Source organism: Oryx dammah, unplaced genomic scaffold, assembly GCF_014754425.2.
Source record: "Oryx dammah isolate SB20612 unplaced genomic scaffold, SCBI_Odam_1.1 HiC_scaffold_24, whole genome shotgun sequence".
NCBI lineage: Eukaryota > Metazoa > Chordata > Mammalia > Artiodactyla > Bovidae > Oryx > Oryx dammah.
In genome coordinates, this window is record NW_024070208.1 from 2,591,406 (window position 1) to 2,606,098 (window position 14,693).

The window sequence follows — 14,693 nt, forward strand, 5'->3', positions numbered from 1 at the left end:
TGCACCTCTTTGCCCTTTCAGACAGCGGGCTGGAGCGGTCACGGGATACACCTGTCTGCCCTTTCTCTGTCAGTGTCAGCGTCTGAAAGCTGTTGCCCCTGGGTGTGGGGGCGAAGGGGGATGAATGCAGTCCGTGTTTTTCCATTTTTTGCCAGAAGGGGAATTTCTTTCTGATTGTTCTAATGATTTCTAAATCCATTTCAATTTGTAAAATGGTCTGGTATATGTTTTTTAGCCAGTGCAGAAGACCCGGGTTCCATCACTGGGCTGGGAAGATCCTCTGGAGAAAGGACTGGTACCCACTCCAGTGTTCATGCCTGGAGAATCCCACCGTCAGTGGATCCTTGCAGGCTCGAGGTCCATGGGGTTGTGAAGAGTCAGACACAACTGAGTGGCCTTCAGATGTCACCACTCCCTTCTTTGTCCACTGGTTTCAGCTGCATTCATCTTCTGTTCCCTGCTCAGGTTTGCTGTACGCCTGCCACGCGCTCTACCTCGGCCCAGATACCCCTTCCCTGTGGCAGGACTCATCATCCTGAGGCGTCCCCCATTCTCTGTGTTATCCTGCATATTCATGAGCAATCATCCTTACCTAGAATGATCTTACCGATTTATATTATTGTTTCTCCTTGTCTCTCCCTTTCTTTATTTGTTTACTTTAGTACATCCATTTGGACCAGGTCTCTGTCATCTTATATTCAATGCGATTCTTTGGCACATAATATATATGCAGTAAATAATTCGATATATAAATGAATGAGTAGTTTTATCTGTCTCTCATATAACTCCAGAAGTAGTCATTAACATTTCATTGCTGAGGCAGCTTGTTCATCCATCTAGTAACTAGTGCAGCTCAGCTGTGAACCATACTTTTATGATACTGAAGGACAGCCTCCTTTTTTTTTATGATAGCAATCACTCGTGTGTGTTTGCTGTAGGTTCCCCCTGTACTTGAAGTTGCTTTTAGTTCTGGTTTCTGTATGCTTCATCACTGGACCAAATTTATTTTTAATATTTAAAGATTGACTTGAGTTAATGATAAATACAAATTACTTAGTATGTTTATGGGGGAGCTTAAATTATTGAGCTGTTGAATTTAAAATTAATTTTGGGGAATTTTGTCAAGTTGCTACTTTTTCTACTTTGGTATTTTAAATGTTCTAAATAGACAACTAAAAAGTGGGGCATTTGAGTCCATAATAAGAATTATGGTTGTTTTTTGGTATAGAAACACGATTGTTTTGTGTTAGACCATCTATGTAGTATTGAAATTTTATGGCACAATCCACTTAATGTGTTTCGTTTGCAAAAACAAAAGAAAACATCATTACAGTCACATACTAATTACTAGCCATGAATCATTCATTTGAAAGAAAGTCTAAAGGATTTTGTAGTTATAAGCAAAAAGGTCTTTTATGAGTGCTCACTTTGCAGACAACGTTGTTTTAAGGTTGATTTTTAGATTTGAGTATTATCTAGTGCCTGAGAATCATTTCCTATATTCTGCAAATCTCATTATATAGGTCTAGATACTGTCTCCTAAGACTGGTTTGGAAACATAATGGAAAATTGGAGACTGAACTTATGGAACTAAGTTAGTATAGAGTTAGGCAATTTTATTGTGCTGGTGGCTTAAGGTGTAATTACAATAGATATTGACGTGTTTATTTTATATCTTATTCTTGAAGCCATCTGGAAAGTTCTATAAAGATACATTTTTAGTAAAGTTGAGTGAATACTATAACCAATATTCTATATTTAATAGCTGTCCCCTTTAACACATAGGTGAACATTTGATGAAAATAGATTGTATCCATACTATTTATATAGTCTTAAATCATCTTCATATAAATAACATTATGTAAGGAAGTATTGTAACTTTACATTTGAAAAACTGATGGACATCACCTTAGCTAAATGTTATTTATTATATTATTATATGTACATATATATTTTTCCTTTAGTATACATATATATGAAGAGGAAGAGAGAAAATATGATGAAGCAAATGATACAAAATGGAAACATTTGGTTAATCTAGGTAAAGAGTTTTTTGTATTTTTGAAACTAAACTTGTAATAAAAGCATTTTAAAATTCCATTTGCAGTAATAAAACCATAAAATACTCTGGAACAAATTTTTAAAAATCTGTGGGGGTCTCCCTGGAGGCTGGGCTGTGCATATGCGGAGCTAGATTTGCCATATGGCACCTGTTGCACAGCGAGAGTAGAACAGAGATACCAGGGGTCCATCATTCCCAGGAATCACTAGAGTTCTGGCCCTGCCAGAGTAGAGATAACTCTCACTAACATACTTGGCATTCACTCAAACAACTAGTAAGGTTGTACCTCAGGAAACATGACCAACATCCTAAAGGAGTACCTACATTTCAGTTCAGTTCAGTTCAGTCGCTCAGTCGTGTCCCACTCTTTGCGATCCCATGAATCGCAGCACGCCAGGCTTCCCTGTCCATCACCAACTCCCAGAGTTCACTCAGATTCACGTTCATCGAGTCAGTGATGCCATCCAGCCATCTCATCCTCAGTCGTCCCCTTCTCCTCCTGCCCCCAGTCCCTTCCAGCATCAAAGTCTTTTCCAGTGCGTCAACTCTTCGCATGAGGTGGCCAAAGTATTGAAGTTTCAGCTTTAGCATCATTCCTTCCAAAGAAATCCCATCCCTTCAGAATGGACTGGTTGAATCTCCTTGCAGTCCAAGGGACTCTGAAGAGTCTTCTCCAACACCACAGTTCAGAAGCATCAATTCTTTGGCACTCAGCTTTCTTCACAGTCCAACTCTCACATCCATACATGACTATTAGAAAAACCATAGCCTTGACTAGATGGACCTTAGTCGGCAAAGTAATGTCTCTGCTTTTGAATATGCTGTCGAGGTTGGTCATAACTTTTCTTCCAAGGAGTAAGCGTCTTTTAATTTCATGGCTGCAGTCACCATCTGCAGTGATTTTGGAGCCCCCCAAAATAAAGTCTGACACTGTTTCCACTGTTTCCCCATCTATTTCCCATGAAGTAATGGGACCAGATGCCATGATCTTCGTTTTCTGAATGTTGAGCTTTAAGCCAACTTTTTCACTCTCCTCTTTCACTTTCATCAAGAGGCTTTTAGTTCCTCTTCACTTTCTGCCATAAGGGTAGTGTCATCTGCATATCTGAGGTTATTGATATTTCTCCCGGCAATCTTGATTTCAGCTTGTGTTTCTTCTAGTCCAGCGTTTCTCGTGATGTACTCTGCATAGAAGTTTAATAAGCAGGGTGACAATATACAGCCTTGACGTACTCCTTTTCCTATTTGGAACCAGTCTGTTGTTCCATGTCCAGTTCTAACTGTTGCTTCCTGACCTGCATACAGATTTCCCAAGAGGCAGGTCAGGTGGTCTGGTATTCCCATCTCAGAATTTTCCACAGTTTATTGTGATCCACACAGTCAAAGGCTTTGGCATAGTCAATAAAGCAGAAATAGATGTTTTTCTGGAAGTCTCTTGCTTTTTCCATGATCCAGCAGATGTTAGCAATTTGATCTCTGGTTCCTCTGCCTTTTCTAAAACCACCTTGAACATCAGGGAGTTCACGGTTCACATATTGCTGAAGCCTGGCTTGGAGAATTTTGAGCATTACTTTACTAGCATGTGAGATGAGTGCAGTTGTGTGGTAGTCTGAGCATTCTTTGGCATTGCCTTTCTTTGAGATTGGAATGAAAACTGACCTTTTCCAGTCCTGTGGCCACTGCTGAGTTTTCCAAATTTGCTGGCACTGACCCTAAAAAAATTAAGCCTACAGTCTTTTCTGGGAAGAATGAGTCCTAACATGTTAGAGGGGCCAGGGAAACACCTGCTGCTTTCCACAGAATGTGAAACTAAGCCTGTTAAGACTATAAATAAGCCTATGGAGAAACTTAAAGGTGATTACCCAATGATTAATTTGCCTGCTACATCAAGAAGGAACATTCTTCAAAGTAGTGTTATACCTCAGGAGTTATTATGGCATTTTATTATTTAATTAGGAAGTTGTGGCTCAGCTGGTAAAGAATCCGCCTGCAGTGCAGGAGACCCCAGTTAGATTCCTGGGTCAGGAAGATCCCCTGGAGAAGGGAAAGGCTACCCACTCGAGTATTCTTGGGCTTCCCTTGTGGCTCAGCTGGTAAAGAATCTGCCTGCAGTGCAAGAGACCTGGGTTCGATTCCTGGGTTGGGAAGATGCCCTGGAGAAGGGAAAGGCTACCCACTCCAGTATTCTAGCCTAGAGAATTCCATGGACTGTATAGTCCATGAGGTTGCAAAGAGTTGGATAGGACTCAGCGACTTTCACTTTCACTTTCAAAGTTAATAAAATAGAATGTATCATCAAAGGAAAAAGCAGTCAAATCAACAAGAGGGGCCAGATTTTAGATTTCAAATGTAAAGACTTTAATGTGGTTATCATAAATATGTTTAACAAACTAAAGGAATTTATCTTTAAGAATTAAAGGAAAGCAAAACTGAAAAGTTCCGTAACTGAATTAAAATATTCAATATGTAGGTTAAGTATATTGGAAACAGACAGTCTAAAACACCTGTAATTGTAATCCCATCAGGACAAGAGAGTGAATTCTGGCTGGCAAAACATTTGAAGAAATAAAGGCAAAGAAATGTCAAATTAAGTGGAAAAAATAAACTTATGGTTCAAGAATCTTAGTAAACCACATTCAGGATAAATATAAAGAAAAAGACACTTTGGCACATTCTAGTCAAACTGCCTAAAGACAAAGACGAGAAAGTAATTTGAGGCTGAAGGAAACATATGAGAAAATAAGGAGATGGATATAGCTGATTTTCTAGAAATAATCAAAAGCAGAAATCAACAGAATGGTATATTTAAAATGCTGAAATAAATAAAATAAAAATAAATAAAAATAAATAAATACAAATTCTCTATTTAGTAGATACCCTTCCAAAATAGGGTAAAGTGAATACACTTTTAATTATATGAAAGCAGAGACTTTGTGCCCGTCACAGCTGTCCTACCAGAAAAGCTAAACTTGTCTTGCAGGCCAAATGAAAGTGATACTAGATGAAAACTGGTACCCACAAAAACGAATCAATACCATGTGAAATAATAAATGAACTGTGCTTTTTTTATTCTCATAATTTATTGAACAGAAACCTAATTAAAAAATGACATTGCAAGGTAGTGTTTATATGCATATAGAAGCAAAAGATGTGATGGTAGTGGCACGAATGATTGGGTAGGATGAATGGAATTGCACTATTGTAACATTATGACACACATGAAATGAATCGGAGTGTGAAGTGTGACTGAAATGCTAGAGGGGGGAGTCAGGAAATGAAAACCATAAAGAAGCATAATATTGACTTAACAGTCACTCTAAATAGACTACATAAAGATGCATAGTGTTCGTCCTAAAGGAACCAGGAAAAATCAGAAGAAAAAAAATGGAGTACTAAAAATTGCTTGATAAACACAAAAGCAGGAAAGGAGAACAGAGATCTAAAGGGCAGAAAGGACAAATACAAAACACATAATAAGCAGTAAGAAAAGTAGCATAGCTATGTATATTTCAGAGAATGCATATTTCAAGACAAATCTTCTTTTAAGAGATAGTGGCATTACACAAGGATACAGGAGTAATTTACAAGAAACAATCATCTTAAATATGTATGTACCTAATAAAGAGCATTAAAATTCATGAGACAAAACCTGTAGAATTAAATGGAGAAATAGATAGCTTCCCAATCATAATGAGATTTTAATGCCCCTCTTTCATTTAATTCTAGTAAAAGTATATCAAAAAAGAAGACAGTAAATATTTGAAAAAGCAAGACTGTTCTATCAACCAGATTGTTCTAATTGGTATTTATAGAAAATTTCCCATATAACTGCAAAATATACATTCTTTTCAAATACACATGGAACATTCACCAAGGTAGAGCATATGGAAACATAAAATAAATCTCAGTAATTTTCCAAAGATTGAAATCTTGTAAGAGTATGCTTTCTGTCTAAATTGAAATTAAATTGGATAAAAACAATAATAGAACATCTCTCACTGTGTGAAAATTGGATAACATAGTATTAAATTGTTTGTGGGTCAAAGAAGAAATTATTTTGAAATTCATGAAAATGAAAGCACTGAAAAAATAAAACTAAATTCTCAAATTTCAATCAGTAATCAAAGAAGGGAAACTTTACAGAAAGTAATCTACTACAGACCCATATCATATATAAACATACATGAAAAAATTGCCAGTAAGATATTTTTGTATCAAATAGTGCATAAAAAGAGTGTATTGTTACCAGTTTGTACAAGGTTGGTTTAACATTTGAAAATTAATTAATGCAGTTGACCATATTACAAAACAATAAGGAGAAAAATCATACAATTATCTATATACAAAGTAAAAGCATTTGATAGAATTCTATCTTGTTTATGATATATAAGAACTCCTAGCAATGAAAAATAGAAAACTTTTTCAACCTGATATAAGGACATCTGTGGAAAGCATGGACTGTCCTCATGCTTAGTTGTGAACGATTAAATTGTTTGTCATTTATTATTTGGAAACCAGACAAGCAAATCTATTCTTAGCACTTTTCTGCATTATAATATATGTTCTAACTTGTGTAATAAGAAAATGAGATAAAAGACCTGTATGTTGGAAATGATGTAAGTGAACTTATTACCTATGTGAATATATAAGGAATCTATAGGAAACTTAGAAGGTCACAAAATAGTAACTATATGAAAATCAGTTGTATTTTTTTATATAAGCAATGATATATTGGAAAACAAATTAAAAATAGTACTATTTACAGTAGCATCAAAAATGCAAAGTACATAAGGATGCATTTCACTGAACATGTGCAAATTTTCTATACTACAATTACCAAGTTATTGCTGAGAGAGAGTTATTGCTGAGAGAACTTACAGAAGTTGTAAATAAATGGTGATATATATACCATGCTAGAGTGGAAGACTAAATTTGTTAAGATTACATTTTCCCCTCATGATCTATAGATTCCTAATACATACAGTCTGAATCAGTCCCAGCAGGTCTTACAATAGTAACTGACAAGATTTTACAAAAATTCATGTCATGTAAAGGACTTGGAATGGATAAAATCAATTTTGAGAAAGGCAAATTTGGCTGACCTAGAGTACTGACTTTTTATCAAGACAATAATGTTTTCGCTTAAGACTATATAAACTTTTTTCTTAAAAGTTTAGAGTTTAAAGACTCACAAAGATACCATCAGTTGATTTTCAACAAAGACTTGAAGGCTAGTGAGTAGAGAAAGGAACTTCTTTGTACCAAATGATGCTGTGAAGTGTCCTTCATCATACCATGTTTGTGTGCTAAGTCGCCTCAGTCGTGACTGACTCTGCATCCCTGTGGACTGTAGCCACCAGGCTCCTCTTTCCATGGGATTCTCCAGGCATGAACACTGGAGTGGGATGCCATGCCCTCCTCCAGGGGATCTTGGTGGCCCAGAGCTTGCATCTGCGTCTCTTAACATTTCCTGTGTTAGAAGGAAATGGCAACCTACTCCAGTACTCTTGCCTGGAGAATCCCATGGGCAGAGGAGCCTGGCGGGGCTACGGTCCATGGGGTTGCAAGAGTCGGGACGCGACTTAGCAACTAAACCACCACCGGTGCCACCTGGGAAGCACTCATCACACCATACACACTAGTTAATGAAGGGTGGAGGACAGACCTATACATGAAAAGATAAAATAAAAGCTTCCAGAGTAAAGCCTAACAGTGGCAAACGAGGCGTAAGTGGCATAACCCAGTTTGTAAAAAGGTTGACAATTTTTGTTCCGTTAAGTATACATTTATACTCTCCCTTTTAGATATTTAATAGAAATGAAGACTCAGACAAGAGTTGTCATAGTATCCTGTGTGAGTGTCCCTGGGCTGCCACAGCAGAGGTCCACAGTCTCAGTGGCTTGAAACAACAGTGATTTATTCTGTCACACTCCTGGAGACCTTTGGTCCTGCATGACGCTCTTGGCAGGGTTGGTGCCTTTTGGAGACTCTGAGGAAGAATCTGTATTCTGCCTCTCTCCTAGTACCTGGTAGCCTTTGGTATTTCTTGACTTGGAACAACATGCCATTCTTTGCTCCTTCTTCCCATTCTTCACGTTTCCTTCTCCTGTGTGTGTCTTTCTCTCTCCTTTCCCTTACAATGGCATGGCATTAGATTCAGGGATCACCCTAAATCCTGCATGACCTCACCTGGAGGTCTTTAATACTCAGTCATACTACGTGTATGCAAATCTCAAAGTCATTTTATTGAGTGAAAGAAATCAGATACAAAAAGTGTTTACTGAAAGTTTCATTTATATAAATTTCAAGAACAGGCAAAACTTAGTTATAGTGATAGCAATGAAAACATTGGTTTTCTGTGTTAGCGTGTGGATTGTCTGGAAGCAGACGTGAATGAATTTAAGACACCAGAATGGTTCCGGGTGTTATGCCAACTTTTTAATTCATCAGATATGAAACTTATGTGTGAAGAGGGTTTTGCTAAGACTGCCAAATTAAATAAGAAGCCTCTCACTCTCTAACTTCACAACTTGCAGATCCTGAGTATCTGCAGAACTCGTTTGGACCTGCTGTGAAATCCTTAGTGGTCCAGAATTGATAAGCATTTGTACAAAAAGAGAAAGCATATCTGATGTCTGTAGCAATTTTCTATTTCTTGACAAGCTGAAGGAATATACATTTTATCCTTTTAATATTTTTTGTATAATTCTTGGCTTTATCTTGCTCCTATGGTAAAATGCAAAAAAATAATGCCATGTGTACTTTGCTGTTGTATAGTTTAAAAAATAACTTTAGCTTATGAGTTTTATTATCATAAGGGCACATTTATTTAAAAGAACAGTCTTGATAGTCTGAGCACTATCCAGGAATAAGGCACTTGAATAGCTATGTTTTTGATGCCTTTCCTGAAGTGCAATGAACTTTTTTTTTTTTTAAATTCTGAGGATTCTGGAGATCATGAAAATATTGGCCAGCTAAAACAGTAAAAGGAAGATATTTTTCATACAGTTTGCTTGGGAAAATCAAGTTCCAAACCCTTTCTGAAGGGTCTTAGTCTGTCGTTAGACCTTCCTTCTCAGATAGCACTTTCCTCCCATCCCTGTGTCATTTTTTATAATCTTGTCTTTCACAAAGATCCGCTTGTTTTCTTCACCTTCTCCTTCTCACACATGTCTTACAGGGAGTAGAGGAATGAGCTAGTATGAAACTATGAGTGGCAAGTGTAGTACCAGGGGACAATAAAAGTGGATCTGGAAACATTTAGGGCAGTTGGGTACACCCGGAAGGAAGGGACGGAGTGTGAAGAGCAGAAGGCAGAGTGCACAACAGGGCCGCTCGTCTCCATAGTGCTTTATCTAATGACTGCTATGGGGAAATTGAAGTCTGTTCTTGTCCGTAGGAAAATATGATAGAAGTAGTTTGAGTATCAGATGGCTTTTAAGTTGCAGTTGTTAATTTTCATGTTATGACGCTGTGAGCGTCTTGCACACTTAGTTGGCAGCAGATTAGCTCTAGACTCATGCCCTCTGGCCCTGTGACCTTGGAGGAGTCGCTCACCTTTCCAGAAGCACCGTCCCGTTCTTCCTTATAGTTATGTGCTTAGAGAGCGTCTGAAGTAGAGGTTCAAAGCAGTGCTGATAAGTTAACTCAGATGCAAGCTAGTAGCTTTCCAGTCAGCAGGTTACTGATGTTAGAAAGTTAAATGAATGATTAATTAGTCTTACCACAGCTTTAGGGTTAGATTAATTAGTTTTACAACAAGTTTAGGGAAGAATAATAAAGATATGGAGTATGTTCTCAAACTTCTTGAGGTGCGCCTGCACAAGGCTGCAGGCAAGAAGTAGGGGAAAACCCAACAAGTTTAGAAAAAGTTTGCTCCTGAAATACCATGTTTGTAAAAGAAACTGAATAAAGAGGACCAGATATGGTGTTAAATGTAGTTGGTATAAAAATGTCAAATAGATTCTGTTTTTCTCCCTCGTGAAATAATAGATAAAATTATACGTGAAAAACATAACCATAATGAGATTATATTTCCTGGAAGACTTTTCCTCCTTTTTGCCCTTTAAGACAGATGGCAAGAATTTGATGACACAAGGGCAGCAACCATGACTTCTGTGCCGCTCACAGCACTGAGTAGGCACCCAGTCAATGCTTGCTGGTTCATTGATTTTCTAAAGGTCTTTTCGTCTTACTTTGTACCTGCTCCAACCATACAAATGTTGCCAGTGAACAAAATCTTGAAATAAAAATTACCCTTTGTGTTCTGGATATTGCTTTCGATTTTATCCAGTCTCTGTTCTTAGGTGTTTTCATTCTGGCATGTGACATCTATGGTCATGTGAGGGGATGGTTGCCAGAGGACTACTCCCTGCCTTCAAAAAATAGTAGTAAAATCAAAATATTTTTATTTTCTCTTTTATGCCTTTAGTTTGATATCCAGAGTGTAACTCAGTGTTATCAGCTTTTGGTGCTGTGAGTTTACATTGCTAAGACCCTGTAGTAATAAATGTAAAGGATACCTCTGGAAAAAATGAATTCTAATTTGTTCTAACCTTCTAATTATTTGCTATCTTATAGTTAAGTTTTGTAATAGTCTTTCCTTTTTTTCTTTTTTAATGACTTTGTTAGCTTTGAGAATATTTTTTGAGCATCATAGCTCTCCATTTCTCCATCCAGTCTAATCTTTGGCAGATAAGTCAGAGTTCTAAATTTTTTGAGCAAGAAAACCAGAGCGCAGATGTCCAGTTTGAAGGGCTGGAGAAACCTTCAGGATTTAAAAAAAATTTTTTTTTTTAATTTTTAAGCTTTTTCCTTTGATCCCATCTGAAGAAATAGACTTTGATTTGACCAATAAGAAAAATAACTGCTGTTATCTTTATAGATCACAAGATTTAGGTCTTAGAACATTAGGTTTCACTGAGGTCTTTTCTTTTAAATAAAAGGGAAGGCCATTTGGTCTGGGGCATCAGTGTAGGCTGAATGGTAGACTATAAACAGGCTCGAGTTCTGGTGATTTCTCAAGTTCCTTTCCAATATGGTAATTTTGTTCACTAAAATGCATTTGTTTATTTTCAGTCAAAATACTAACTTTTCAAATTTGGGAGAAAAAAACAATATGAAAAAGACATCTAATTACAAAAAGTGTTAAAAGATCTGTTTACATTATCCTTCCTGACTTGGCTTTGTCGGGGCTTTCCATAAACTCATAGCACATTTTCCTGCATTACATCACAGACTTTATTTTTTCGAGGAACCTGTCCCTAGTGCCAGGTAGACTCGTTACTCATATAAATCTAGGTTATATTATTCTAGGAAAATTAATTACTTTGTACTGGATTCATATGGTGAGCTTGTCAGCAGGAAAGCTTTAACATACTTTGGGTTGGTTTAATATAGGATTTTAGGTAGCCTTTTTTCTATTTGCACATGAGGTAGTATATTAATATATGTTTAAATTAATATATTTTGCAATAATAATGTTTTGCATCAGGTAATAGAGAATTCTTTCCTTGTTTATTGTTGTTTTTGTTCAGTCTCTAAGTCATGTCCAACTCTTTGCAACCCCATAAACAGCAGCTCAGTAATTGCATCTAACCATCTCTCATCCTCTGTCATCCCCTTTTCCTCACGCCCTCAGTCTTTCCCACCTCAGGGTCTTTTGCGGTGAGTCAGTTCTTCATATAAGGTGGCCAAAGTATTGGAGCTTCAGCATCAAGAGTCTTCTCCCACACCACAGTTCAAAAGCATCAGTTCTTCAGACCTCAGCTTTCTTTATAGTCCAGCTCTTACGTCCGTACATGAATACTGGAGAAACCATAGCTTTGACTAGATGGACCTTTGTTGACAAAGTGATGTCTCTGCTTTTTAATACGTTTTCTAGGTTGGTCATAGCTTTTCCTCCAAGGAGCAAGTGTTTTTAATTTCATGGTTCTTGTTTATGGCAAAGTACCAAATACCTGACTTCATAATCATTAATGAGGGCATGGGATGAAAGCAGAGATAGCTGTGGGTCCATAATACACCTTCTGAATGGCTATAACCATATTTGTGCATGTGACTGCTCCCTTGTATGACTTATTGTTCTGAAGACTAAATTAAAAGTAATAGAGTATCATACAGAATGGTCCAGTACAATATAGTTATGTACAAATAGTAAATTTGTAATATTTACATAAGGATACAAATTCCAGGTAAGTAAGTCCATTTGGAAACATTGTATAACAAATGAAATGACTTTATGAGAAGTAATCACAGCTTATGTCTACTTTCTGTGCTAAGGCATACAACGTCCAAACAATGATTTGTGCCCACTAAGAATGAGTATCCTAAGAAGGCCTCACTTTGTCTTTGTAAAATTTATTTTTATTACTAGAATCATTCTATAAAATAATTAGTAATGTTTCCTGTACTTCAAAAAATTATCCCTTTTGAGCTTACAGTTTCTATACTTTCTTCTAGGAGAAAATATTTTCTCTAGATGGGAACTTGAAGACATTGCTTGGATTCAAGGAATTTTAAGACATTCCTTACAGTACTTTGTAGAGGGACTTCTTAATAACTGTATTATTTTAGGTTTAAGAATCTTGGTTGTATACACGTAAGCTTTTAACAGGTCAAGTGGGTGGGAGAATACTATATGTACATCAGATATTTAAATTATTTGCTGAGAAAGTATTTAGTGACTCTGAGAGTTCAGTTCATCTGAAGATACTCTCTCAGAGGTATCTCCTAAAAACTCTATTGCTCCAGTTTTGTTAGATGAGTTAACTGGGTTATCTTTCTGTGTTATTAAGGTGGTATCTGTAGTGTCCTGTTGGAGTCTAATAAGTTCAGGCTTTTGTATGGTATATTTTATTTTAAATAACAGTCATTATATTATGAGCAGATAGCTTTCTGTCTCTTTAATGAAATCCTGTAAGCTTCAATAACAGTCATTATATTATGAGCTGATAGCTTTCTGCCTCCTTAATGAAGGCCTATAAGCTTCACGTGACATTGGTTTTTTGTTTTTGTTTTTTTTTTAGCTTTTCCTTTAGGGTCTGTGACAGACACAACTCTTTCCTATTTTAATCTTATCATATTCTGTCACCGCTTTTTCCCTGACCTTGCCTCAAAATACTGATGTTTATGATTGTTATTGAAGTTCATTGGTTTTGGTAGTGCTGCCCCATCAATCTGCTTTGTCTCAAATTTCTAAGATGTTTGGTCAAAGAATTCACATGTAACTTAATGTACATCCCAAGTCCTCCAGCTCCTCCCCTTATGTGTTGCTTGGATGTGGTTTGGGGGTAGATTGAAGGCCGGAGCTTGCTGGCCCTCTAGCCACTTGTTCTTTGTGATGCTCTCAGCCCCTCTCAAACCCAGGATGGGATCCCTTGCTGTGCGCTTCCCAGCTCTAACTGCCCCAAGCCTGGCGCGGGGTCACTCTGCAGCCCTGTGTTTCTGAAGGAAGTCAGTTTAGCACAAATTGGGACCTATTTCCTCTCCCTTGATCTAACACACACTGTTAGTCAGCAGGGTTCTTGTGGACAACAGTTGCTCTTTAAAGAAAACAAACCCTCTTTAGACCTGTTTGAATCTGTTAAATATGACCCAGCATTTTCAGTATTGAACAAAAATTAAAGCAGAGCTATGTATGAATGCTCTGTGATTTGTTGCATCTGTATCCTGTTACCTTTTAAAAATTGTTTTTTTAAAAATTATATGTACTTTATTACTCAGTTAAACTTTGTCACTTAACTGAAGATTTCTTTTCAACGAGTATTTAAATTGTTAATTTTTTCTTTGAGGGATGACTGGATTCTTCACAAAAACATGAAGGGTTTTTCTCTCTTCCTGCTATCAGTTTTAGGGGACATATTGCTTCTTCCGTACTGTCATACCAATAAATCATCCCAGATTACTTGCAGCCACACAGTACTAAAGTATACTGTGCATTTTAAAGGAAATCTGCTATTTTCTCTTCAATCAGATGAGCAATGTGAAGAGACTACGGCCACGGCTCAGTGCTATTCTCTTTAAGCTTCAGTTTGAAGAGCAGGTGAACAACATCAGACCTGACATCATGGCTGTCAGTGCTGCCTGTGAAGAGATCAAGAAGAGCAGGAGCTTCAGCAAGTTGCTGGAACTGGTGTTGCTAATGGGAAACTACATGAATGCTGGCTCCCGGAATGCACAAACCTTCGGATTTAACCTTAGCTCTCTCTGTAAAGTGAGTTTGTTATTTGTTTTTCCAATTTATTTCTTAATTGGAGGAAAACTGCTTTACAATGTGGTATTGGTTTCTGCCATACAACAGCGCAAATCAGCCATAATTATACATATATCACCTCCCTCTGAACACTTATTCTTAAATGTTAGCCCTGACTACATTATTTATTCTTTAATTTGATGTGCTCATTGTCAATAACTTAAACTGAACCATCAACCCAAACCCAGGGTGAACTGAGCTAATTTACTCAACCTCTGAACTAAATCCAAATATTAATTGTCTCTGATCTGCAAATTGAAATGAAGGATTTTTGTTTAATAGCAAAATTGCGTTGTAAATCTATGGTTTTTCAAACTGATTAAATGGAACATCAAAATATTATTTAAGCCTAATATTCATTCAGTATAAATACCTGCA

General features: G+C 37.0%; 1 protein-coding gene across 1 annotated transcript in view; it reads left to right on the plus strand.

The window, feature by feature from the left end:
* Positions 1-14,693, plus strand: part of DIAPH3 (diaphanous related formin 3) — a 566,408-nt gene that overhangs the window by 297,933 nt on the left and 253,782 nt on the right. The window contains exon 21 of the mRNA XM_040267149.1: positions 14,037-14,276. Within this exon, the coding sequence (XP_040123083.1) occupies positions 14,037-14,276 (240 nt within the window). The remainder of the gene's footprint in view (positions 1-14,036; positions 14,277-14,693) is intronic.